At 47.8% G+C, this 27,711-nt stretch overlaps 1 protein-coding gene across 1 annotated transcript in view; it reads left to right on the top strand.

Moving 5' to 3' along the window:
- The window catches only part of CBL (Cbl proto-oncogene), a 55,696-nt gene extending 36,220 nt beyond the window's left edge, over positions 1-19,476 (top strand). Inside the window, exons 15-16 of the mRNA XM_044282351.1 lie at positions 752-919; positions 18,212-19,476. Of these exons, the coding sequence (XP_044138286.1) occupies positions 752-919; positions 18,212-18,471 (428 nt within the window). The 3' untranslated portion in view covers positions 18,472-19,476. The remainder of the gene's footprint in view (positions 1-751; positions 920-18,211) is intronic.
- The last annotated feature ends 8,235 nt before the right edge of the window (positions 19,477-27,711 follow it).

Genomic DNA, 27,711 nt, shown 5'->3' with positions numbered 1-27,711 from the left:
ATCTGCGGTTTACTAGCAGCAAAACGGACGCGGTGGTGTGCATGGACCCTTAAGGGCTTTGCAAATGTTAGAAATCTCCCTATAAGCTCCTGGGTAGACCTGTGCGTGCCAGTTTGATGCAGCTGCTGCTCCTCCAAGGTGTGCAGACGGATCTTGCGTAGGTTGATCCTGTGGTCATGTTCTGCACCCCTGCTTCATCCTGCTAAAGGCTTCTGTGGTCAGAGGATGTCTCTTTCACATGCAACATTTTTTCCTGAGGAGGGGATGTTTTTGCAGAAGTCACCGCTTGCATAGCTAATCCAGAGTGGAGTTTGTATGCACATGAGCTAGAACAAATCTCGCCTGTTCACCGGTCTGTTGGGAGGATCCGGCAGACGTTGCCCGTAGAAACCCATGGCAAAGGATACGGTTATGTTTTTTTTTTGGTTTTTTTTTGGTTTTTTTTCTGCATAGGACAGTGTAGCAGACTATACAGTAATAGAGTGGTGGGGTGGCTACATCAGAGGTACAAATCAGGGAATACCCCCAACATCTGCCTCCACCATGTAGAAATAAAAAGTGTGAACAGCGCCTTACCAGGCATGTCAGAAACACATATATAGGAAGCAATACAGAAATCCTGCTCCAACATAGCAAGCGCTGATTATCGGGAAAATGATCAGATTGGAAATGACGTGACTAAGTAATTAGTAATCTGAGCTTAGTAGTAGCACGGTGTGATAACATAATTTGCTTTTGCTTCTTAATGCAGAAGAATGCTGTGCCATGTCCAGCAATGGGCCAGAGGATGATGAGGATGATGGCTATGATATCCCAAAGCCCCACTTGCCAATGGCTCCAGCCCGTCGCACGCTTTCTGATATCTCTAATGCCGTACCTGCCTTTAGTTCCATGCCCCCTGGCAGAGACCCTGGAGCAGGTACGTGGTGATTTAAGAAATAAATGTAAAAAAAAAAAAAAAAATGTTTTTATATTTGCACATACTTTTTTTTTTTTTCTTCGTACTAGAAGATTTTTCTTGCGTTAATCTTAGGACTGATATCGGTGGTCTTAATGCATGTGAAATAACCTTGGTCCGTTGTCATTCTCATTGTCTGCCTGTTTAAGTCCATGGTCTAGCCTTAGGGTAATTTCACAAAACAGTAAAAAAAAAAGTCTGTAAGATTGGATCCAATGTAAGTTTTTCATGGCCATTTTGCATCAGTGTGTGCATGTTTTCTCGTGCATGGCATTGGGGGACACAGCACCATGGGGACACAGCACCATGGGTATTTGTCCAACTACCACTAGGAGGCACTAGACACAAAAAGTGTTGGCTCCTCCCAGGTGGGCTATACCCTCTCCACAGGCACGAGGCTATTCAGTTTTAGTCTAGTGTCCGTAGGAGGCAGACCTGTCCTGCTTTTTTGCAGGTTCTGCTGTTTATTTTTATTCTTTTTCTTTTTTTCTCTCTTCCGCAGGTCGGTTTTTTTCCACCGTTATACCTGCTGCAGGCTGGGGCTCCATCGTGTTCCACTTTAGTTGCCCTCCCTGCGGGCGCGTACTTCGGTACCATCGCCGGTCACCCAGTCCCCACGGACTGCATCCGCAGTGGCTTGCCGGCATTCCCACGGTTCCCGTGTTGAGTCTGCCGAAGGGGTGACCGTGCTGCGCCCGAAGACATCGGATGGTGAGTATATCGGATGGTGAGTATACTCCCCTGTCCCTGTGTCCCTGCCCCAGGGTTAGGTTCCCTTCTGTGGCCAGGGGGATGGGATCCACCTTAGCTGGGGGTCCTGGGGAGCCTCTTCTTTCCTCCTAGCCAACCCCCCCCCCCCCCCCTCCTGGGGGGGTTTATATTCATGGTTTTTCCTCCCTTCTTTTCCCCCTGGCCACACAGTCTCTCCCTGGCTTCCCCGCTACTTTAGTCCCCGGCTTCTGCCGGGACTAGGCCTCATCTTCTATGGCCTGTCCCCGGCTCCCAGGTGCTCCGTTTGCCCTGATCTGCCTATCCCCAGGTGTCGCTTCTCCCCCCCTACCCTACTCACCTATTTCTATGGTTCGGTGGGCCCTCTGTCGGCCGCGGTTCACCCCGCCCCCCTTGCTCCATTCCCGGCCGCCTCATAAATCGAGGCCCCGGCTTTTGGGCCTGCTAGGCCGCAATCTTCCCGGCCCCTCCCCCTTGCTTCCCGGGCTTTTCTGAGCCCCGCCCGGCCCTCGGGAGGAGCTATCTCCTCTCCCTTTCCTGGGCTAACGTGTTTTTTCTGTTGGAGGGGGTGGTTAACCCCTCGATTGCTTCATGTCCCCTGCAGCCCTACTGACCACCTCTTTTTAGGGAACAAGCTGCTGCTGCACCTCTTTGGGGGAACACTGCGTCCGGGTCAGGATAGACAGCCTCTGCTGGCTGCTTTTTGAGCATCTCTTCTCCCAACAGCTCCTCGGTCGCCACGTGTTTTCACGTGCGTTCGCTGTCTACAATGGCTGCCATGTGGTCAGCCTGTCCCTGCTGGTGTGCAGTACCTCTTCCCAGATCCCATTGTTTTCCCTGAACAATCTTTTTGTGTAGGTTCCCCATGAATGGGTCCCTCCGTGTCAATGCCATGGGAACCTTGGCCGACTCTCCCTAGCAGTGTCGCTGGCACGCTACCAACCCATATTGCGGCCACCTCTGCCCTCCAGGGTCCTCCCTGCAGATGGGGCATGCTCAGTTAGGGGTACCTGCACCCGGGTTCGGCGAGGGGTAGCTCACAGTACACCCTCGGGTGGTCTCAACGGGGTCCCACCCCTCCTCGGCATCCTCGGATCCCCCCCAGGACAGGCCTGAGGCTGGTGACGAATCCTTCCTGTCACCCCATCCGTTGCCTCTGGGGACACCTCTGCACCGATTCCCTCGGAACAGAGCATCAGGCGGTCTTCCTCCATATAGAAGCCCTCTGGGAGGTCAAGACTACGTGCACAGAGGAACCTCTCCTACCTAAACAGGGTTGGTATCACCTCTAGTGGATTTTCGGATGGTGCTCCCCTGACCGCACAGGTATTCAACCGCACAGGTAAGGCAGCCGTCCCCGTGTTTAGCATACTGAGTCACCTACCCGGTGTCTGATACGTACGCCTTCGCCTTAACAGGGTGGTTCCTGCACCACTGCCATAGGCTGTCCCTGACAAGCCTTCCTGGTTCCCCTATACCAGGGGTTATCCTCTACACATTTGAGAGTGTTTCCGTGGGGTCCCCATCCTGGTGTTGGTGTTCGCCACTCTACCTCATTACAGGGAGTTCCTGTTCTGGGCAAGCGGTTAGCTCGGCTATCGCTTCCTGTAGGTTGGTGAGTTCAGAGCAATTGTACAGCCGCCTTGCCCCTTTGCTTAGGTGTACCTACAGAAGCCATTACTCCTGGCTGGCTCTATGGTGTTCCATACAGCACTATTTCTCCCTTCCGGGTGAGATATACAGGCCGCTTCAATTGCCGTTGCAATTGCACCTGTCTGTTCCCAGCCACTTTGCTCCTGTCATAGGTGGAGTACCTACACCATCTCCTGATGCTGTAGCCGATTCCCCTGGCTGGCGCTATGGTGTTCCATGCGACACTATTTCTCCCTTCCTGGCGAGAGATACAGGCTGCCTTTAATTGCCGCTGCAATTGCGCCTGTCTGTTCCCAGCCAATTTGCTCCCTTCACAGGTAGAGTACCTACGCCATCTCCGGTGCTGTAGCCGATACCCCTGGCGGGCTCTGTTGTGTTCCATGCGGCAACATTTCTCCCTACGGGCGGAATGTAGAGGCCACTTTCAATTGCCTTAGAATTGCCCCTGTCCGGTTCAGTTACCTGTCTGTTCCCTGCCGCCTTGATCCCTTAACAGGTGGAGTACCTGAGCCATCTCCGGATGCGGTAGCCGTTCCTCCTGTCCGGCTTTATGGTGTTCCATGTGGCATTTTCTTTCCTTACAGGACGAGATATTGAGGCCTCCTCCAATTGCCGTGGCCATTGCACCTACCTCATCATAGTGTGCACCAAACGGCCATCTTACTCCCTTCATGGGTAGAGTCCCTGAACCGTCTCCGATGCTGCAGCCGTTCAACCTGTCTGGCTTCTAGGGTGTACTATGCGGCCCTGTTTCTGTTGCCATTGCACCTACCTGATTGTGGTGTGCACCTGTCTTGTTCTTTGTGGTACCGTGCGGCCCTACTGGGTTCCATTCTTAACGCGGTTGCTGTTGCACCTCTCTGGGTCTAGGGTGCACCATGCGGCCACATTGCTTCGATCTTAAATGTAGTTCCTCTAACACAGCCATATTTCTACTTTACAGGTTGTGAACCTGTACCCTCCGAATGCTGTCTCATTCCCAGATGCTGTGGCTATGTTTCCACTCTCCTTAGTTGGCAACATGCAGCCACTTTACCCATATTTTAGGCGTGTGTTTGTAGTACCCCAAGCGCTGGGCCCTGTGGTGCGGTCTGTAGCTCAGACAGTTTCTGTATTACTGGGTGTTTTCTGCCCACGAGTTCTAATCTGTGCTGCGGTTGTTGGTTCCATCCATTTGGTTCTTCCATACATCTGCCACTCCTTTACTGTCGCGCTCATTGGTCTCCTTGTACCTCTCAAGGCACTGTCTGCACCAGGCCCCCTTCGTTCAGCATGTGCATGGTTACCATGTCTGGCAGGTGTGGGCCAGCCCAACCCCCACCTTGTCGGTCTACTGCTACTTCTGGTAGCTCCAGTATATGACCGATCTGTCTGATCCGGCGGGTGGTCCTCATTCAACCACGCTCCCTACTCCGTGGCCAGGTGGTTGTTGGCCTTTGTGCTGTAGTTGCTCTTGCCTTCTCTTTACGGTACTACGGTATGCTGTGCTCCGCGTTACCCCATGTTATAGGGGAGTACTCGCGTTGTTTCCTAATTGCTGAGCGGCCCATTCCTGGTGAAGTACAAGGATCTCCACTGGATCTTCTACCTTGTTTGGACACGTAGCTGGTGGCATCGGCCGCGGTTGCGGTTTTCTGTCATCGCTGGATGTCCGCCACACGGAATCCTTCTGGGTCCACGGCTTTTATCATTGCTGGACGTCCTCCCTGACTGGTCAAGGACAGGACCTCTGAGCGCCACACACACCTGTCTGAATTTTCAGCTGATTGCTCTGGTATCGGACAGGGCCCCGTAGTTCCTTCTGGGTCCAGGTGTTTTCGGTATTCCCTTGTATTTTCTGCTTAGTTGTGCTACATGGCGAAGGGGCAGTCCTCTTGGACCTTGCCGTCGTCTGCACCTGTCTGGTACTTTCTCCCCCCTGGAAGTTTTCTGTATGCCGGTCGCAGCTGGTTTCTACATTTCTATGTAGGCTACCCCGGTTTTTTCATGGCGACTTCTGCATTCCTTATGCATATGGATGTCTGTCGTTTTGTGGTACATCCCGAGCTGCTGTTCTTGCCCTCTCTGGGACAATGTTTAAGGTTTGCTGGTCAATATTCTTGGTACGGCTAGTTGTCCATGGCCAATGCCCCTTCCCCTATGGTGGTTTCTTTTCGCCTTTCCTGGATATTCTGGCTTGCGTTGTCTTCTGGTGGTTCAGCTCCTGGTTCCTTGTGAGCCCATACTGGGTACTCCTTTCGGGAGTCCCTGTTCATTTGAGGTCCTCTTTGGATTTGTGTCTCTTTTTTTCCATCCTCCCACGTCAAGTACCTGGTATTGAGTGGTTTAGTGCTGCGGTTTGCAGTTCCACCGTATGGTCTCCTTCGGGAGGGACCTCCTCCTGTTGTAGGACCTTTCCTCTTTAGGTTTTTTTTTTGGAGTGCTCTCCTTCTACTCCCATGTCTCTCAGTCCAGTGTGTCCTGCCGAGGTTGCCTGGCCTGTATCTGGCTTCTTTTTTCCATGATACTTCACATGCCCAGAGTTTCCTCTGGTCTTACGCTTCACGGTGATATCTTGTTTCGGAGGCTTGTGCCTCGTCTCCTGTTTTTGGGGACGCAGAAGCTATCGTTCTTTTCCTGGTTTTTTACCTACAACCCCCTCCTTCTCCAGGGTTGGCGGTTTCCTCTAGCAGCCTTGGGTTCACCTTTACATGGGGCGCTTAGCTTCTTTCCTGGCCTTGCGGTGAGGGGAGTCCCCTCCCTTCACATGTGAGCCTTGCTATGGCTTCCCCCACTCGTTTGGTTTTCAGTGCTTCCCTGTTTCTTTTCTCCCCTGGCCTTTCAGGGGATGGCCACAGGTTTTTTGGGTCTGAGACAATGTAGAGCATTGGGTAGTTTCACCACGCGGTGCTGTCCTAATTTTTTCTCCAGCCCTTGGCTGCGCTCTGTTTCCTTTTGCCACCTTCTTGCATTTGGGATTTTCTTCCAGTCATTTGTCCTGGGGTGCTGGCAGTCTTCCCTGCTTCTTCTGAGGTTTCTTCCTTGTTATGGAACCTCTTGCCCATCTCGTGTTTTTTCCCGTTGGGTCACATGGTTCTCCTGCACCTGTATGCCCAACCGGTGGCGCGTCTCTTCTTTTCCCTCCCTCAGGGACTGCTTTGGGACGTCCCATGGTGCTGTGTCCCCCAATGCCATGCACGAGAAAATTGGATTTTTTGTACTCACCGTAAAATCCTTTTCTCGTAGTAGGCATTGGGGGACACAGCACCATGGGGACACAGCACCATGGGTATATGTCCAACTACCACTAGGAGGCACTAGACACAAAAAGTGTTGGCTCCTCCCAGGTGGGCTATACCCTCTCCACAGGCACGAGGCTATTCAGTTTGTACCAAAAGCAGTAGGAGAGAGAAGAAAAGCAAGGAACCAACAACTCCCGTACCGGGAAAGAGACCAGCCCGGAGAAGCGGAAGAAAAAACATAGGGTGGGATCTGTGTCCCCCAATGCCTACTACGAGAAAAGGATTTTACGGTGAGTACAAAAAATCCAATTTTCTGGCCATCCGTCCATATTTTAATGGCTGTTTTGCATCCATTTTTAATGGCCATTAAAAATGGATAAGTATCATTTTGGGGGTAGGGAGTTCTGCTACAGAACTCTTGCAGATGTTGTCTAATTTCCACCCATTGTAATAGGTGAGGGTTGCAGCAAAATATAAATTTTTCTTCTGGGTTTCCTCCGGAGTTTGTGAATGCAGCCTTAGGCCGAATGCACACGGCCGTGAGCGGGGTCCGTGGAACCATGGGCTGGATTCCTGCTGAGAGCAGGAGCGCACGGCGTCATTGGTTGCTATGACGCCGTGCGCTTCCTTCTGCCGCCGCAATACAGTAGTACACTGGTATGATCTACAACAGTGTATTACTGTACTGCGGCAGCAGGAAGTGCACGGCGTCATAGCAACCAATGACGCCGTGCGCTCCTGCTCTCAGCAGGAATCCAGCCCATGGTTCCACGGACCTCTCACGGCCGTGTGCATTCGGCCTTAAAATGATGGTCCTATTATGGCAAGTTCTCCCCTACTGATTGGGGCGGGCTGGCTGATGCTCTCAACATTTCCCAGAATGAACAAGCAGCAGCACTGATGCGGCTTAAAGGGCATCTGTCAGCAGATTTGTTCCTATGACACTGGCTAACCTGTCACATGTGCACTTGGCAGCTGAAGGCATCTGTGTTGGTCCCATGTTCATATGTGCCCGCATTACTGAGAAAAATTATGTTTTATTATATGCAAATGAGCCTCTATTAGCAACGGGGGCGTTACCATTACACCTAGAGGCTCTGCTCTCTCTACACTGCCTGGTCCTTCAATCAAAGTGCAGACGATGCGGCAGTTGCAGAGAGAGCAGAGCCTCTAGGTGTAACGGCAACGCCCCTGTTGATTCTAGAGGCTCATTTGCCTATATTAAAACAAGATTTCTGGCACGTATCATTGGGGGGACACACAAGACCATAGGTATAGCTGCTTCCACTAGGAGGCGACACTAAACAAAAAAAAGTGTTAGCTCCTCCCCTCTGCTATACCCCTCTTGCAGACACTGAGCTAATCCGTTTTAGCTTAGTGTCCGTAGGAGGTAGACCAGGTCTGCCTGCGTTCCCACCCAAGAGACAGGAGTCCAGGGGGCCCGCAAGCCCGCTGCTCGTTCCCAGTCTCCAGAATGCAAGGAGGACCAGAGGTTCCTAAAAGCCTCTGTATCCCGCCAGCTTTTGGGTCACCAGTCCCCTTTGTTGCCGGTGTCTCTACCCTCACCAAGTGGTAACACACCGTAGCTGGTGACCTGGCTGGAGCCAGAGGGGCAGAAAGCACCAGACGGGTGAGTATTCTCTCAGGCCCCATTCCCCCCCTTCTCAGGTTTTTCCATGTAAATATCACCCATGGAGGTCTGTTTGCCTCCACCTGAGGCCTCCGTTTCGGTGGGGGGGGGGGGGGGGGGGTGTGTTTAAGACTTCATTTCAGGCCACCTTCTGCTTATTCCCAGCGTTCCGGTCCATGTCTTCCACAGTGGCCGCTGGTAATTGAGGCCCCGGCTTCTCTGTGGCCTACCCCCATCCGGCTATCCATCCATGGCAGCCAAGACGCTACTGAAGTCCTGGCTGCCATGGTATGTCAGTGAGCAGCATTATACTCGCGTGCGCCTTGGCCGCCGGTCGCTCCTTCTTCTGTCTGTGCGGCGCATTGCTAATGCTTATAGCATTAGAAATGTGCCGCACAGACCTATGAGAAGGGGCGGCCACGGCGCACATGAGCTAGAAGCATTAGCAATGCGCCGCACAGACAGAAGGAGCGCCCGGCGGCCACGGCGCACGTGAGTATAATGCTGCTCACTGACATACCATGGCAGCCAGGACTTCAGTAGCGTCGTGGCTGCCATGGTAACCGATCGGAGCCCCAGCATTACACTGCTGGGACTCCGATCGGAACTGCCGCTCTGTGGTCATATCGCAGTCCAACAATATAGGCGATATGCACAAAATCAATATCGTGGCACAAATTTATATCTCATATCGCCTATACCGCCCTCTTTCCATAGAGTAGTTGCACTACCACTGGTTCCTATACAGACTATCGCATTACCCTCCTTCATTAGGCGGGTAACTACACTTCCACCTGATACCATACGTCATGTTGCACTAAGGCTACTTTCACACTTGCGTTTTTCTTTTCCGTCACGGGCTCTATACCGGAAAAGAACTGATCAGGCATATCCCCATACATTCTAAATGGAGAGCAATCCGTTCAGGATGCATCAGGATGTTTTCTGTTCAGTCGTTTTGACTGATCAGGCAAAAGATAAAACCGCAGCATGCTACAGTTTTATCTCCGGCGAAAAATACTGAAGACATGCCTGAATGCCGGATCCAGCATTTTGTCCCATAGGAATGTATTAGTGCCGGATCCAGCATTCAGAATACCGGATCCATCCTTCCGGCCTGCGCATGCGCAGACCGGTAAAAATGTGAAAAAATATACAAGACGGATCCGTCTGTCCGCATGACGGATCCGTCCTTGCAATGCATTTGTGAGACTGATCTGTATCCGGATCCATCTCACAAATGCTTTCAGTTAGAGGCAGATCCGGCGGGCAGTTCAGACGACGGAACTGCCCGCTGGATCACACTGCCACAAGTGTGAAAGTAGCCTAATACTGGTCATCATCTGTCCTTTTTAGGATTTCCCCTTCTATAGGTGGATTAGTTGCACCACAATTGCATAATGTAGATCCTGTAGCATTACCCCACCTTCTATTGGCGGAGTAGTTGCACAACCAGTAGTGCTTACACTACCAGTGACGCGGTACATCTTGTCGGGTTCCCCTCTTGCCATCAATGGAGTGATTCCCTACCTCTGGAAGCTGTCCATCCTATCGTATTTTCCGTCTTTCTTAGGTGGAGTAATTGCTTGAACATTGATAACCGCGACTACTCTCACTTCTTCCTTGTTGGATTGCATCCTGTTCCATGGATGGCCTATAGCTAGACTCAGTCCCTACAGTCGCCTTATCTGCCGTCATAGGTGGTATTTTGGCACTACTACTGCATACTGTGACTACACCACACTATCCCCTTCCTCGGGTAGTCATTGTTTGGATTGGACTGGTGTCGGGCGCCTACGTGGCAGCCTCTGTCTAGGACTGTAGCTGACAGGCTGTTGACTCAACACGCTCGGCGTCTATGCTCTGTCAGTAGGTGGAACGTCTGCACTGATGGCCAGTTTCCTTCTTAAGTGGAGCACTGCGCTAGCACCATTTTCTTGGTGACTACTGCTGTTTGGCCTCGTTCTCAGGGGGGAGCCTCCCCTTTGGGACATGAGGCAGCCTTGCGCTGGCCATAGATTTTATGGCTACTCCTGTTCCGTAGCTACTACTGTGTGACTCCGTCCCAGGGGGAGTATTTGTGTTCATCGTTTTTATCGCATCTCCGTTCTCCATGTGGAGTATAGGCCCTGGTGCTTTGTGCGGTATCTGCGCACTATTACTCCTTCTAGGGGTGGAACATTCTCGCTAGTTGTAGCTGTGATTGTCCCCATTTCCTTCTCACAGGTGGCACTGTGCTCATGTTCCGCCATCTCCGGGTGCGATAGATCCTCCAGGCCTTATATGTATGGTGTTCCTGAGGTGCTGGCTGACAGGTACTCTTATTCCCTATAGTCTGTCATCTGCCCAGACCAGGACATGCTGCAGCTGGTGGGTTTGCTCACTTCTTGTGGGTATTAGTATGGTTTTCTGTGCATGGCATAACCTTCCGATTTCTATGGCGCTGGCTTTGCGCCTTCTTCCCTTCGCATGTAGTGCATTGCATCTACCATCTACTACGGTGACAGCATCAGCTTTGCCTCCTTGTGGTTTTGGGCATGCACTTATTCAGTTTGCATATGTGAATTGTTTCCATGGCATCCTGGGTAGAGCGGTCGTCACCCCTAAATGCTGGTTCCCTACTGAGCTGCATCAGCCTCTTCTACTTCTATTGGTTCTGTTACCAGTTTTTTTTTCTGAGACTTGTGGCGTTTGAGGTCCACCCTCCTTTCCTGATGCAGTATTTATTCCATCTCTGGTTCCTTTCGGCCCGTTTTGTGCATTCCTCGGATAACCCCATGCTTTTCTTCGTTAGGCGGAGTTGTTCCGCAGTGGCGGTCAACAGTGTCTGATGAGTTTACACAACCTTCATATTTTCATCCCGTTTTCTTCTTCATAATTCTGGAATTAAAGGTCCTCCTCTACCTATCTCTACTAAACACATTGGCGTTCCCCTTGGGGAACACTCTTATGCAGCAAACCCCTTGGCCGTAGGTCTGAATCATACGTTTTTGCTTCCGGAGGACCCTTTTTTTTTTTTTTTTGTGGTTTGGGTCAGTTTCACTGCCTTGTTCCCATTGACTTTCTTCACTCCCTCAAGAACTTTTTCTTGTGGGCCATTTTCATGCCTGTCATCTAGGTTTCCTGCCCTGCCTTGTTTGTCATAGTCCCGCTGGAGTGGTTTTCTCTTCTGGCAGCCTGTTATGGTTTTGGGGCCTTGCCTTCTGGCACCCCTACTTGGTCCAAATTTTTGTCAAATCTGCACTTCTCTGTCCCTTGATATCCAGATTCCATTTTTAGTTCGTCTTTTTTGCACCGTTTTTTCCACTGAGTGGTTCCCTTTTTTCTTCTCACACCATGTTCTGTCTGTTGATGGCTCTAGGGTGTGTGTTTTTTTTTTTTTTTTTTTTTTAACCTGGGGTTTTGAATGCATGGGACTAACACAGATGCCTTCAGCTGCCAAGTGCACATGTAACAGGTCAGCCAGTGTCATAGGGACAAATCTGCCGACAGATGGGCTTTAACCCCTTAGGGACACAGCCTTTTTACACCTTAGGACCAGGCCATTTTTTGAAAATCTGACCAGTGTCACTTTAAGTGATGATAACTTTAAAACGCTTTGACTTATCCAGGCCATTCTGAGATTGTTTTTTCGTCACATATTGTACTTCATGACACTGGTGAAATAAAGTTAAAAAAAATATTTTTTTTTGCATAAAAAAATGTCAAATTTACCAAAAATTGGGAAAAATTAGCAAATTTCAAAGTTTCAGTTTCTCTACTTCTGTAATACATAGTAATACCCTTAAAAATTGTGATGACTTTACATTCCCCATATGTCTACTTCATGTTTGCAGCATTTTGGGAATGATATTTTATTTTTTGGGGATGTTACAAGGCTTAGAAGTTTAGAAGCAAATCTTGAAATTTTTCAGAAATTTACAAAAACCCAATTTTTAGGGACCACTACAGCTCTGAAGTCACTTTGCGAGGCTTACATAATAGAAACCACCCAAAAATGACCCCATTCTATAAACTACACCCCTCAAGGTATTCAAAACTGATTTTACATACGGCGTTAACCCTTTAGGTGTTGCACAAGAGTTATTGGCAAATGGGGATGAAATTTGAGAATTTCATTTTATTGCCTAATTTTCCATTTTAACCAATTTTTTCCACTAACAAAGCAAGGGTTAACAGCCAAACAAGACTGTATCTTTATTGCCCTGACTCTGCCGTTTACAGAAACACGCCATATGTGGCCGTAAACTACTGTACGGCCACACAGCGGGGCGTAGAGTGAAAGGTGCGCCGTTTGGTTTTTGGAAGGCAGGTTTTGCTGGACTGGTTTTTTGACACCATGTCCCATTTGAAGCCCCCTGATGCACCCCTAGAGTAGAAACTCCATAAAAGTGACCCCATCTAAGAAACCACACCCCTCAAGGTATTCAAAACTGATTTTACAAACTTTGTTAACCCTTTAGGTGTTGCACAAGAGTTATTGGCAAATGGGGATGAAATTTGAGAATTTCATTTTTTTGCCTAGATTTCCATTTTAACCCATTTTTTCCACTAACAAAGCAAGGGTTAACAGCCAAACAAGACTGTATCTTTATTGCCCTGACTCTGCCGTTTACAGAAACACGCCATATGTGGCCGTAAACTACTGTACGGCCACACAGCGGGGCGTAGAGTGAAAGGTGCGCCGTTTGGTTTTTGGAAGGCATGTTTTGCTGGACAGTTTTTTTGACACCATGTCCCATTTGAAGCCCCCCTGATGCACCCCTAGAGTAGAAACTCCAAAAAAGTGACCCCATCTAAGAAACTACACCCCTCAAGGTATACAAAACTGATTTTACAAACTTTGTTAACCCTTTAGGTGTTGCACAAGATTTAATGGAAAATAGAGATACAATTTCAAAATTTCACTTTTTTGGCAGATTTTCCATTTTAATATTTTTTTTTACCAGTTACAAAGCAAGGGTTAACAGCCAAACAAAACTCATTATTCATGGCCCTAATTCTGTAGTTTACAGAAACACCCCATATGTGGTCGTAAACCGCTGTACGGTCACACGGCAGGGCGCAGAAGGAAAGGAATGCCATACGGTTTTTGGAAGGCAGATTTTGCTGGACTGGTTTTTTTGACACCATGTCCCATTTGAAGCCCCCTGATGCACCCCCAGAGTAGAAACTCCAAAAAAGTGACCCCATTTTAGAAACTACGGGATAGGGTGGCAGTTTTGTTGGTACAAGTTTAGGGTACATGTGATTTTTGGTTGCTCTATATTACACTTTTTGTGCGGCAAGGTAACAAGAAATTGCTTTTTTGGCACCGTTTTTTTTTTTGTTATTTACACCATTCATCTGACAGGTTAGATCATGTGGTAATTTTATAGAGCAGGTTGTCACGGACGCGGTGATACCCAATATGTATCCAATTTCTTTTTTTTTATGTACGTTTTACACAATTATTTCATTTTTAAAACAAAAAAAATGTTTTAGTGTCTCCATAGTCTAAGAGCCATAGTTTTTTAAATTTTTGGGCGATTATCTTATGTAGGGTCTCATTTTTTGTGGGATGAGATGACGGTTTGATTGGCACTATTTTGGGGTGCACATGACTTTTTGATTGCTTGCTATTACACTTTTTGTGACGGAAGATGACAAAAAATGGCTTTTTTTACACCGTTTTTATTTTTATTTTTTTACGGTGGTCATCTGAGGGGTTAGGTCATGTGATATTTTTATAGAGCCGGTCAATACGGACGCGGCGATACCTAATATGTATACTTTTTTTTTATTTATGTAAGTTTTATACAATGATTTCATTTTTGAAACAAAAGAAATCATGTTTTAGTGTTTCCATAGTCTAAGAGCCATAACTTTTTCAGTTTTTGGGCGATTATCATGGGTAGGGTATGATTTTTGCGGGATGAGATAACGGTTTGATTGTTACAATTTTGGCGTAGATGCGACTTTTTTGATCACTTTTATTACCTTTTTTGGGAAGTAAGGTGGGCAAAATTCCAATTTCATCATAGTTTTGAATTTTTTATTTTTATGGCGTTCACCGTTCGGGTAAAGTAACATTACCGTTTTATAGATCAGGTCGTTACGGACGCGGCGATACCAAACATGTGTAGGGAATTTTATTTTTTTCATTTTTAATCAGTGATAAATGTGTTTTTTGATTTTTACTTTATTTTTCACTTTTTTCACTTTTTTTTTGACCCAGACCCACTTGGTTCTTGAAGATCCAGTGGGTCTGATGTCTGCATAATACAGTACAGTACAATATATATAGTACTGCACTGTATTTTACTTACACTGAACAGATCTATGCTTTCAGCACAGATCTGTTCAGCACCATGGACAGCAGGACGCCTGAGAAGGCGTCCTGTTGCCATGGGAACCTTCCCCGTCTGCTCAGTAGTGGCCAGAACTGCGCAGACGGGGAAGGGTAAGGACGGGGCTTGGGGGGCTGCCTGGAAGCTCTCTCCCTCTCCATTCGGGGGACTGCAAAGGCACAGCAGCCCCCCGATCGGAGAGGGAGGGAGCTCCCTCTTACTGTTAACCTTTTCCATACAGCGGTCCGTACGGACCGCTGTATGGAAAGGGTTAAACGGCTGACATCGCATCACCGATGTCAGCCGTTTATACCAGGGTGCCAGCAATGTGCTGGCACCCTGGTATACCCACTAGACGCCAACGATTACGCAATGGGAGGCGGGCGGGGGATCGCGATCCCGCCTCCCGCACCGCCCGCACCGCCCGCAACCCTCCCCCTGCACCTCCCACCGTGCTCGAACAACTCAGGGGTGCAGGGGGGAGGGATACAGGAAACAATTTTTAATCCTAAAGTTTCTGATCCCCGCGGTCAGGGACCGCGGGGATCAGAAACTGCAGAAATCGCAGCAAACCGCAGGTCTGAATTGACCTGCGGTTTGCCGCGATCGCCGACATGGGGGGGTCACGGGACCCCCCCGCGCATTTAGCCTAGGTGCCTGCTCAATGATTTGAGCAGGCGCCGGGTTCCGATCACTGCCAGCCGCACGGCAGTGATCGAAAATGCACAGGGCGTACATGTACGCCCTGTGTCCTTAAGTACCAGGGCACAAGGGCGTACCTGTACGCCCTGTGTCCTTAAGGGGTTAAGAGTATAAATAGAAAACAAGTCAGTTGAATGTCTATTTCACACTTTTGACATATGCAAATAAAGCCTGAATTATAAAACTAAAATAAAAAAATAAAAATATGTAAAACTGTATACTGTTCCTTGCACTACATTTATTAAGTATTAGGCTACTTTCACACTTGCGTTCGGGGCTCCGCTTGCGAGTTTCGTTTTGAAGGCTCTCGCAAGCGGCCCCGAACGCATCCGTCCAGCCCTAATGCATTCTGAGTGGCTGCGGATCCGCTCAGAATGCCTCAGTCTGGCACCGTTTGTCCTCCGCTCAGCCGGCGGACACCGTGCGGAGGCAAACTGATCCGTCCAGACTTACAATATAAGTCAATGGGGACGGATCCGTTTGAAGTTGACACAATATGGTGCAATTTCAAACAGATCCGTCCCCCATTGACTTTCAATGTAAAGTCTGGACGGATCCGTCTGAGCCACTTTCACACTTTAGAATTTTTTTTCTAAACTATAATGCAGACTGATCCGTTCTGAACGGATCCCATCGTCTTCATTATAGGAGCGGATCCGTCTGGGCAGACCCCAGACAGATCCGCTCTGAACGCAAGTGTGAAAGTAGCCTTAGGGTCCATTCACACGTCCTGTTTTTTTTCATCCTGAAAAACGGTCCGTTTTTTGCGGATCCGTTGTTCCTGAAAATGTTTCCGTATGTCATCCGTTTTTTGCGGATCCGCAAAAAACGGGAGCATGTATACATTTCAATAATCAAATAAAGTTGTTTGGATTTCTTTGAAAAAAAATTGAAAAAAAAAAAAAAAAAAAAAAAAATTTGTTATGTGTTTCCAGGAACGGAATCCGCAAAAAACGGATGACATACGGAATGACATCCGAATGTCATCCGTTTTTTGCGGATCCATTGACTTTGTATTGTACCAGGATCCGATTTTTCAGGACAAGAATAGGACATGTTTTATATTTAAACGGACATGCGGAACGGAACAACGGAAACGGACAGCACACATTGTGCTGTCCGATTTTTTCCAGGACCCATTGAAAATGAATGGGTCCAGATCTGGTCCTGATCTGTTCCTGAAAAAACGGAACAGATCAGGAAAGAAAAAACGGACGTGTGAATGGACCCTTAAGTGGTGTGGCGCTTATGATGCAACAGCTGGATTTAAAAAAAAAAGTTTAAAAGACTTCCATTAAGTTTTTAGAAAAATGGAAAAAAGCACATCTGTAGTGATCAGTCTATAAATACACAGTAGTAAAAAAAAAAAAAAAGCCAAACAAAAAAATCTTTTTTGTTCATCCCATCTCACAGAATAAAAAGTGATCAAAAGGGTTGATTGCACCATAAAAATGCAAATAAAAACTTAAATTTGTCCTGCAAATCAGACTGTCATGCCTTACAGCACTATCTACATAAAAAATGTCCTAGATCTATGAATGTGATGACAGGAAAACAAATAATTGTTATTGTCCAAATATAATAAAACATAAACTTGATGATAAGTTTGGTATCGCTGTAATCGTATTGACACAGAAAATATAGCTTACGTGTTATTTATACTGCATGGTGTGAAATCAAAACAAACTATTTTAGAATTGCTGGCAGAGAGCTGTTTCTGACAACTCCCTTCTCCCACCTTCCCTTCTTTCAGTGTTAGAGATGGGAGGAGGTTGTACATATGACAGTTCAGAGTTTGGACAGGGAGGAAAGCATCTATGGTGGGCAGCTCACACAGGGTGTAGATAGGAAGGCAACGCGCGCACACACACAAGACAGTTTGCAGGGGAAAACAGCAGCATCCTGGACACACCGATCCAGCATGTATTAGACTTCTTGCACACAAACTTTTTTTTCCATTTGCGGGATTTTTTATGCGCTGCGTATACAGAACTACTCATTTCAATGGTTCCGGAAAAAAACAAAAATTGAATCTACTCTGTATGCTTTCTGTATTTCCGTTTTTCTGTTCCGTTAAAAGATAAAACATGTCCTATTATTGCCCGCAAATCACGTTCCGTAGCTCTATTCAAGTCAATGTGTCCGCAAAAAAAAAAAAAAAAACGAACACCTACGGAAATGCATCCGTATGTCTTCCATATCCGTTTAGTTTTTGCGGAACCATCTGTTGACAATTTTATGCCCAGCCCGATTTTTTTTTCTATGTAAATACTGTATACGGTATATACCATACAGAAAAACGGACCAGAAATGGAAACAAACGGAACAACGGATCAGTGAAAAACAGACCGCAAAACACTAAAAAGCCATACGGTCGTGTGAAAGAGGCCTTACTGTCTGAAACTAGGACCAGGATACAAACCTGAATATAAGTGAAGAAATTAACATTGCAGAACCTTTTTTTTCTTTTTTTACTTAAAGGGAACCTGTCCCAGGGATTTTGTGTATAGAGCTGAGGACATGGGTTGCTAGATGGCCGCTAGCACATCCGCAATACCCAGTCCCCATAGCTCTGTGTGCTTTTAATTGTGTAAAAAAAAAACAACGATTTGATACATATGCAAATTAACATAAGAGTCATATCTTGCTTGTGTGACCAGAGAAGTCCTATTTTTAAGCTCTGACTCCTCTCAGGTTAATTTGCATATTTATCAAATCGTTTTTTCTACACAATAACAGCACACAGAGCTATGGGGACTGGGTATTGCGGATGTGCTAGCGGCGATCTAGCAACCATGTCCTCAGCTCTATACCCAAAATCCCGGTGACAGGTTCCCTTTAAGGTACCCTCTGTTTAAAAACTTATTTTATCATTTTTGGTCTACGCCGTCCATTGCCTTTGTGATATTGTTGCAGATCTGCATCCTGACTCTGAATGTTGTTAGGATACCATAAAACCTGACCTTATCAAATATTTTCCTCTGTGCAGGGGCCTTCGAGTCTTCAGCTGTTCCAGAGCGTCCACCAAAACCCTTCCCAAGGAGGATGAACTCTGAGCGCCGGCCTGCGCCTGCTGGGGATGCAGGGTCTGCTCCGCTCTCCAGTGAGATTGAGAGTTTGTTGAACCAGGGCTATTCTCAACAGGATGTGAATAAAGCCTTGCTCATCGCTCATAACAACATAGAAATGGCCCGGAACATCCTTCGCGAGTTCGTGGCCATACCCTCTCCTCCTCACGTGGCTACATAGCAGTCGGATCCACGAAAAAACTCCCACACACCGTGTCACGAGAAGAGTCAAGAGTGCACCTCTGATCCTTAAGCTCATGGTCAGCAGGGAGCAGCTATGGGACCAGTGGGGGTTAACTGTGTGGGTACACGGATAACAGGAGGAAATTGTCCGTACTCCGCCCCTAACTGGAAGCATACAGGGTACGGGCACAAGCCTGCCCACTGATAAGCATTACAAATCAGGTGATTCCTAACCAATCAGAACGCACTGTTCAAGAAAGCTCCGTTTCCCCCGTTTCCTTCTTGTCATTGGAAAGAAAGCCTTTCTGACGATGCGAATGTGGGAGGCTCTGATTGGCTCGGGTGATTATCATGGATACACTGAACCCACTTTCTCAACCCTTTTATTTTTATTATTTAACAATAGGCCCTATGAGTTTGTTTTTTGAGTTCCGCTCTGAAGGCAAGAATTGACTTTTTTTTTTTAACAATTCAGTAGTTATTTAATATACTTCACCGGCATCTTGTATGGATGCAGAATGGGGGACCTCACCGATATTTTAAATCATGTTGCCTTGGAATAAAATTCACGACGGCCCTTTTAAAACGGTTAGCATTTACTGATCATATTCCGAATACCGCTAGTCCCCGGGTTTCTGTTACCTGCTGTGTATTTTTGTTGTGTTATTTTATCATTATAATTGAATCCTGTGACTAAAGGCAATGACGCATTCTGGAAGTTGGGTTCTCCCAACTTTTAGGAGTGAACTAATGCCGCCTAACTCAGGGTGAATGATGATGCGAGGGTGCTTGTGCAGGGAGGAAGGAAGGGGTGAAGATATAGCACCGCTGATGGGCTCCTCATCATTCATGATTCACTGGTCCCAGATTACGTGCATCACCAAGTATACTGATGATTGTGCAACTCTGTAATTCTCTGTATACATATGTAACATATACAGTATATTTATGTGTATGTAAAATGTGTATATACACATGTATGTAAAAGGTACGTACAGATTTATCTATTGTAGCCATTCTTATTCTGAACAGTATAGTTACGGGAGGATCTCCACTTGCGGTTCTATCTATGTGAAAATCTGAGCTGTACTTACCTTTCATATATATCCAGATGGCCCAGTGATCCAGCGCGAGGCATCTTTCACACGTAAGTGAATCACGGACATGTTCTACTCATGGTCTCCATGGACTGCACGTGACTTTAAGGCCTCATGCACACGACCGTTGTGTTTTGCGGATCTGCAAAACACGGATGGCGTCTGTGTGCGTTCCGCAATTTGCGAAACGGTATTGACAGCCATTGATATAACTGCCTATTCTTGTCCGCAAAACGGACAAGAATAGGACAGGTAATTTTTTTTTTTGTGGACCAAGGAACAGAGCAACTGATGCGGACAGCACACTGAGTGCTGTCCGCATCTTTTGTGACCCCGTTGAAGTGAATGGGTCCGCATCCAAGCCACTCGGATGCGGACCAAAACAGCGGTCGTGTGTATTCCCACACCAGTGGTTTTCCATGTATCGCAGGTCCGTGGCGACACCACGAAAGCACACCCTATTTTTGTCCATGATTACGGATTCCTCATGCACATTATAGTCCAGGCATGGCCAACCTGTGGCTTTCCAGCTGTTGTAAAACTACAACTCCCACCATGCCCTGCTGTAGGCTGATGGCTGTAGGTAGTCTGGGCATGCTGGAAGTTGTAGTTTTGCAACAGCTGGAGAGCCTCAGGTTGGCCAGCCCTGTTATAGTCCACGGGTCTGTGGAAAACACGGATACCCACCGTGTTTGGTTGGTTTTCCCGGATTGTTGCCACGAGATGCTCTGGAAATTAATTCTCAGCTTAGAAGTGTCTGTGGAACACAGAGGGCAAAAAATGGACATGTGGCCCAAACACTGGTCATTCTCGGATGAACCACTGACATATTTTCACGTATGTCAGGCATGCTCAACCTGCGGCCCTCCAGCTGTTGTAAAACTACAACTGCCACAATGCCCTGCTGTAGGTTAATAGCTGTAGGCTGTCCGAGAATGCTGGGAGTTGTAGTTTTGCATCAGCTGGAGGGCCGCAGGTTGAGCATGCCTGACGTATGTCACCACGGACACTGCTGTGTGACAGAGGCCTAATGCTCCTCATAACCACTTTACTGGTCCCTTCACATGTATCTATTTAGACGTAAGCTGGACATATATTTTGGTAGCTGTCAGCCTAACACTTGTATGGCTGACAGCGATTCTTCCCAACTACATACACACATGCATGTGTTCCCAGCAGCAAGATGGAAGAAAACCGCGGTCAGACATCTTAGGTGGCCTCTTATCTCCCTTGAGAACAAAAGAGCAGGCAGTGTTGAAATCCAACATGCCTTGACATCTAGTGTCGGAGGATTCAGGACACCCTCATGCACATGTCGGCCAGTCCTGCCGGAATCAGCGAGTCGGCCGACATTCTCCTAGTGTGTATTGATACCCGTAGTTTTCTCTTGCTTTTTTTTTTTTTTTTCCACAAAATAAAGTAAAATGATACCCCAGAGAAGCACGAAGTAAAGCTGAGGCCTCATTCACACAACTGTATGTTCTGGTCTGCAAATTGAGGAAATGCAAAAATATGGCTACCGTCTGTGTTGCGTCCGCATTTTGAGGACCCTTTGACTTCAGTGGGTCTGTGGTCCGCGGTCCGCATTTTGCTGCCAAGTACAGGACATGTTCTATCTTTTTGCGGAACGGACATGCGGATGTGGAAAGTACACAGATCGTCTGTGTGCTTTCTGCCTGTCTGTTCCACAAGAAAGATAGAACAATGGGGGAGACTTATCAAGACAGCTGCTTTATGCGTTGGTCCTGATATCCTCTGTGCGCGCCTCACTTACGATGAGGCACATGCCTCGTCATAATTGGACGCATCCTCCTGCAGTCCGCGCTCCTAAACAGAAATCTACGACGGCTCGGTAACACCATTTATCGGGCGTAAAGGAAGATTGGGGAAGAATTAATGTCCTTAAATGGGACAACAGAACCATTTACATCAATGCGTTCGCAAAAAATGTGGATGTAACACAGACCACCAGTATTTTGCGAATCTACGATTTTATAGGCTAGGAGATAGCAGATGGTGCCAGCCTGGCTGAAAGGTCCAGTAGATTGCTTTCCCTATCCCTGCACAACATGTTTTGCCTGCTTTTTATATTTTACATTAGAGGGACCCATCTTTTCATTTAAACTCTGCCTTGTGCCGTTCCTCTGTTACTCCTTCTGGAAGTGTATGAATAAATTGACATCTGGTTGTTACCAGTTGGGGATGTCTCCCTGCACAGTCTGTCCAATCCGTACTGAATAGATCGGACTGTGCCAACACCCATCTGCCAATTTTTTTTCACACCTTTCTTGGAGGAATAATAGCGGTACGTCACACGCACAAGAGTCATGAGAAAAGATGCTTCAGAACGGTTATATGATGTGGAAGGATTTACTTAAAATAGAGGTCAGGAGAGTTGAGCGGTCTTCTTTGAGCAGTTGACCGGTCTTTCTCCTTTACATGTCTGTTACCATTTTTTATTTTTATAAAAAATTTTTTTCCTTCAACTTTTTAAATCATGTGACCATTATCAGAATTTTTGTTGCAGCATAGATGGGCAACTCCAAGCAAAACATTTTAGAGGGTCAAAATTAATTTCCATCTAAAGGACAGGGTATGTACTTTCGGTCATTACCTCGTGCTGCGGGATTTTTGTTCTCCTTTTTTTGCAGCACCTGCTACATTTTTAGGCATTTCATGGCTGGGAGACCTTCAACCATTGAGATGTCCGCATTATCTGCTATCACTGGTGATGCATTTATTTGCAGTGGTTTATTAAACCGGTAAGAGGAAGTATAGAGGGTTTGCAGCATAGGCACCACTTTTTCTCAGATTTATTTCTCCCTCAAAAAACACTGAATTTTTTTAAGGGTGTTTGCCATGCTATGTACTTTTTTTTTTTTTTTTTTTTTTTTTAATTGTGTGGCCAGCTGCCCTAACAAACTTTATCTTCTTTTTTATGCCAGTTTTCTGGCACAAATGAAGCTCGAAATCTTTGGCGGCTCAGAGCTGCTGTAGATTTGTTTGGGTGCACGGACTGTTGGAGGATGCACCTAATTTATTACTCATCTTTAATTGGGTGCAACCTCTGGCAGCGCAGGGGATATCAAGACTGGTGCAAAAAAGTGCCAGTCTTGATAAATCTCCCCTTTTGTTTTGGCAGGGAAGTATGGACCTCTTCCTCTGATGTTACATTTTCTTTAGATCTTTTCTGAAATAACACCATGCAAAAAATGCTACACTGCAAACGAGAGGAAAAAAAAAAAGCCACTGAAAAAACACATTTGTTCTGTATTTAATTTCTTATTCGATGGCGGCTTTAGGGGAGTATTTTTACAAGCATTTTAGCAGAGGATTGGCAAAGGTTTTCGAAGGATTTTTCTTGGGAATATAATTCAGAAGCGTTTTTGGTGGTGGAAACTCCACTAAAAACATTTCTACTAGCATTTTTCTTTTTTTTTTCCACTTCCCCACTGACTTCAATAAAAATAAATAAAAAAACCTCTCTCAATCCACTTCCAAGAAGTAAAATGCCACTTCAGAAGCAGACCTCAATTTAGCGGCGGACAAAAAAGCTATTGGCGCTATGGCGGATTTCAGGCGAAAACTTCAACATGCAGCGTTTAAAAAAATAAATAAAAAAATTATATATTACACATACCACCACTTGGAAAAAAAATTGCTTGTGTCCTGCATTTCATATTTCCCATAGATATTATGCTAAAAACTACAGTGCAAAAAAATGCCACGTAAACAGCAAATGTGCACAAAAACACCATTAAAAATCTAGCAGCGACTCTACCCTAATTAAGACAGTTTCCAGTCAAATTTTTGGTCCCTTGGTGTTTACCCATAGTAAAAGGGGGGAAAAAAAGGCTGGTGTTCAGGAGTGACCAGCGTACGATGCAGTTTGTTGCGTCCCAGGTGTTCGCAGTGTTACAAGCTTGAATGTTTCATGACCAGAAGCCTCTGTTTTTTTTGTTTTGTTTTTTTATCAAGACCCCAAAGGTAAATATTCTTACGTATGAGGGGCCCCCGTGAATGCCCTCATCCTGATATGTTTGTATTTTATGCCTGTGTTCTTTTAACGATTGTAGATTATACTAAAAAAGAAAAAAGTACAGCTTATTTATTTAATGACTTTCTTCTGTTAACTAAAGAGCTTTTCTTATTTTTATTTTCAGTTTTTTTTTTTCTGTACAAGTTGTTGGGGAGAAAATTATTTTTAAAATAAATTTTTTTTTTTTGTCTGGTTTAATTGTCATGGACTTTGTCTCGACATGCGTGTGCTTTGTGTGTACGGTGTCTTAGGCCTCATGCACACGACAGTATGCATTTTGCGGTCTGCAAAACGTGGATCTGGAGAATTCAGATAAAAGCAGTGTTGCATCCGTGTGTGTGTTTGCTTTTTTTGTGGACCTATTGACTTTAAAGAGTAACTATCATATATTTTTTTTTATTTGCTAGTTTATTAGAGCTAGGCATGTATACCTGAGTTAGTCTGTCAGTTATTGTCAAAAGATCTGTAATTACCTTATAATGACAGCTTTCATTAAGGTCTCCTGTTCCTTTCCACTGCTCCCTTAAAAGACCCTTGCTAGGGCTTGTCTGTCTTCGGCTAAGAAGACAGGAAGACAGAGGGGCGGTCCTTCACACTGCATGCCTGCATTATGCTTCAGAGTGAGGAGGCGTGTCTCTCAGTAATCCAATCTGATTGGCTGGCAGGGAGCTGCTGGCTACAGCAAGTGTGTATGGGAAGTGAGGGAAAGCAGTTTTGGCCTCAGAACTGGCAGAGGAGCCATCTTGAGAAGGTCCTCATATTGTAAATGTTTAAACATCCGTAACTAAGGGAAAAACTCAAGGAAAACAGTGGTATGTGAAGAAACAAAAGATTGCTTTATGCATAATGCTACTGCAGTAGTAACATATGCTAAAATTGATTTCTCGTGCTTTTTTCCATTGGGGGACACAGGCCATGGGTATAGCTTAGAGGTATTAGTAGGAGGGACACTATGCAAATGAAAGAGCTCCTCCTCCTCGGGCTATACCCCCAGACTCCACCAGGAGGAACTCAGTCTTTGCTTAGTGTCTGGTGAAGGAGGTTGACACTCTCTGATTCTACTCCTTTTTGTTATTTTTATTCTAGATGGGGACACAGGTCGGCATGGCGACTTCCTGGTCCCCCGTGGAGTGCCCGCCGCCATCTTTGGGACGTTGCCTGGCTGCCTCCATTTCCCCCCAAGAAGATAAGTGGATCCGGGCTCGACCTGTTAGCTCCGGCATCCCACCAGCTGCTGGGACGCCTGCTGCCTACCCTCCTCCAGAGCACTGTTCTCCTGGATTGGAGTCAGAAGTCTGAAGAGGCGCATCCCTGCTGGTCTGGACATCGAGGGAGCATGCTGAGCAGATAAGTGTTGCCCAATCCCTCCCCCTCCCTCTGTGTCTATTTGTCTGTGGCTACCTGGGTGAGCTTGAAGAAGGATCCTGATGGGGCACTTTCTTCATTTTGGCACTGGAGTACTGGCATCTCTTCCCCCTTAACCTGTGGGCTTCAGCGCTTCTCTCGTCGGGCCTTGGCTGCTGCGCTCCCTCAGCGCCCGCCGGCAGGCCGCTCCTCCACGTGGTGTTTGTTTAAATCACGCGCGCGCTTATTTCCGCGCGCGTGCGCTTATTTTCGCGCGTGCGCTTATTTTCGCGCGCGCGCTTATTTTCGCGCGCTTTTTTCGCGCCATAATGACGCGTTCGGGGAGGCGGAGCCTCGGCATGCCGCTCTGACTCTCCTTACATCGGAGACTCTGTTTGCTCATGGCCGTGCAGCTCCTCATCACTCTACTCTGTTTTGTGCCAGGCAAGCTGGTTGCTCAGTGGTACTGCTGCTGCTGCCCCATGTCCAGGCTTTCTGAGTTCAAAGCCCCTTTCAGCCTTCAAAAATTGTTTATATTATTCTAGATGGGGACACAGGTCGGCATGGCGCCTTCCTGGTCCCCCGTGGAATGCCCGCTGCCGTCCTTGGACGCTGCCTGGCTGCCTCCATTGCCCCCCAAAGAAGACAAGTGGATCCGGGCTCGACCTGCAGCTCCGGTATCCCACCAGCTACTGGGTCTCCTGCTGCCACCCTCCACCGGAACACTGCACTCCTGGACAAGGAGTCAGAAGCCTGATGAGGTGCATCCCTGCTGGTCCTGGAGTCGAGGGAGAAGTTCTGCAGGAGAAGTTCTGCAGGAGCAGATAAGTATTACCTGCATCCCTGCCTTACCCCCCTCCTCCACGTCCCTGGGGGCCTGCGGTCCCCGCTTGGGCATCTGCCATGTCCAGCGCGGCCGCTAAATTGGTCTTAGTCGCCAAGGCAACCATGTCCTTTAATCCTGTGGCGCTAACGACTCCATCTCTCTCAGTGGTCCCCACAGTGGGTGACTGACTACGAAGAGGCAGCGTGAGCGGCAGCATCCCACCTCGGATGTCTCCGTCTCTCCACCCCCCTCACCTCGCCGGTGGCGCTTGCGGACTGCTCTTCCCCCTCCCTAGGGAGAGTAATCCGAAGGAGAATTATCCGGCTCGGACGAGCCAGGTCCTTTTTGGACTATAGGGCATTTTCAAATCCTGTGACGCCAACCACCTCTCTAAGTGGTTTTCCACAGAAGACGCCCGACTACTAACAAGGAGCGTGAGCAGCAGCATCCCTCCTCGGATGGCTCTGGCTCTCCCCCCCCCCCCCCTCGTCTAGAGGCGCGTTCGGGCGACTCTCCCCTCCCTTAGGGAGCGCAAGTCTGAAGGAGAATTTCCGGCTCTGATTAGGTCATGGAGCGGGACCCCTCGCCTAAGCTCTCCACCAGGGTGGCTGACTTAGTGGTGACTGTCCGAGACACCTTTATTCTCCAAGGGGATTCTCCTCCTTCCACTGGTCAGGAGTTCCCCCTTTTTCCGTCCAGGCAGTCGGAGACTACCATGTTCCCGGTCCATGAGGGATTTTTCCGCGGTCATGTCCAGGGCCTGGGGTGGTCTTAATAAGGTTCTCGACCACTCAGCGCATGAATATACTTTCCTTTCCCTGCTGACGGCGAGGAGAGGTGTCTCCTCCCCCTAAGGTGGATCCTCCGGTGGCCGGATTAGCCAATTATGTGGCCCTTCCTGTCTTAGTCAGTTCCTCTTTCCAGGATGCTGTAGACAGACGCATAGACTCTCTTCCAGGTCCTTTTTTCGCTGGCAGCGCGTCCCTGTGACCTACCTTTCACTCAGCAGGGGTAGCCAGTGCTCTCTCGGTGTGGTTACAACACCACCACCAGGAACTGGCGGTACGAGATGCGGCTACTAACACACTGGAGTTGGTTCTCCAGATGTCTCAGGCTTCTAAGATTCTTTGCGAAGCTTCTAGGGACATTGTTTCCCTCTTTGCCCGCAGGTTGGCCATCTCTGTCACTCAGCGCGAAGAGATCTGATTGAAGGTGTGGGACGCTGACGCCTCCACCAAGCGTTCCCTTGCTAATCTCCCCTTTGGGGTTTCCAGACCTTATGGGGATCAGCTGGACGAGTTCATCTCTGCATGCCTTTTGCCGTTTCTCATCTGGTAGGCCGTCGCCTGCTTCCTCCGCCGGCGGTCTCAGGTCGCCCGCAAAGAGCCCTTCCTTTGCACCAGCCTTCCCGGCACTAGAGGGCCCAGTCAGCCCGCCCTGCTGCTCCTAGGCCTATCACATGTCCCGATTGCGGAATCCCACCATCGATTCCTGCGCTTCGCCATTATGGGTCGACACTGTCAGTTTGTCGCCCTTCCTTCGGGTTGGCGACCACCCCGCGGGTCCTTGCCACGGTCCTGGACCGCTCATGGCGCTTCTTCGTACCAGGGGCATTCCTTTGCTGCCCTATCGGGACGATATCCGGATAGAGGCCCCCCTCTCTACCGCAGACCACGGACAGCGTCCGGATCACTGTTCAGACCCTGGAACGGTTCGGCTGGCTGGTAACTTTCCCAAACTCCTGCCTCTTCCCGTCCCAGAGGCTCTCCTTCCGGAGGGTGATTTTGGACACCTCGGCTGCCTAAGTATTCTACCAGCCTTCAAGTCCTCCCAGGTCCAGGGGGCAGTGTCGCATCTGCTGCGCTCCCCGTGCCTCTCCATTCGGGAATACTTGCAGGTCCTGGGTCTTATGGTAGCCTCTTTCGAGGCCTT

The sequence above is a fragment of the Bufo gargarizans genome, chromosome 2 (genome assembly GCF_014858855.1).
Source record: "Bufo gargarizans isolate SCDJY-AF-19 chromosome 2, ASM1485885v1, whole genome shotgun sequence".
In the NCBI taxonomy this organism is placed as follows: Eukaryota; Metazoa; Chordata; class Amphibia; order Anura; family Bufonidae; genus Bufo; species Bufo gargarizans.
This window is presented reverse-complemented; position numbering and strand designations above follow the sequence as displayed.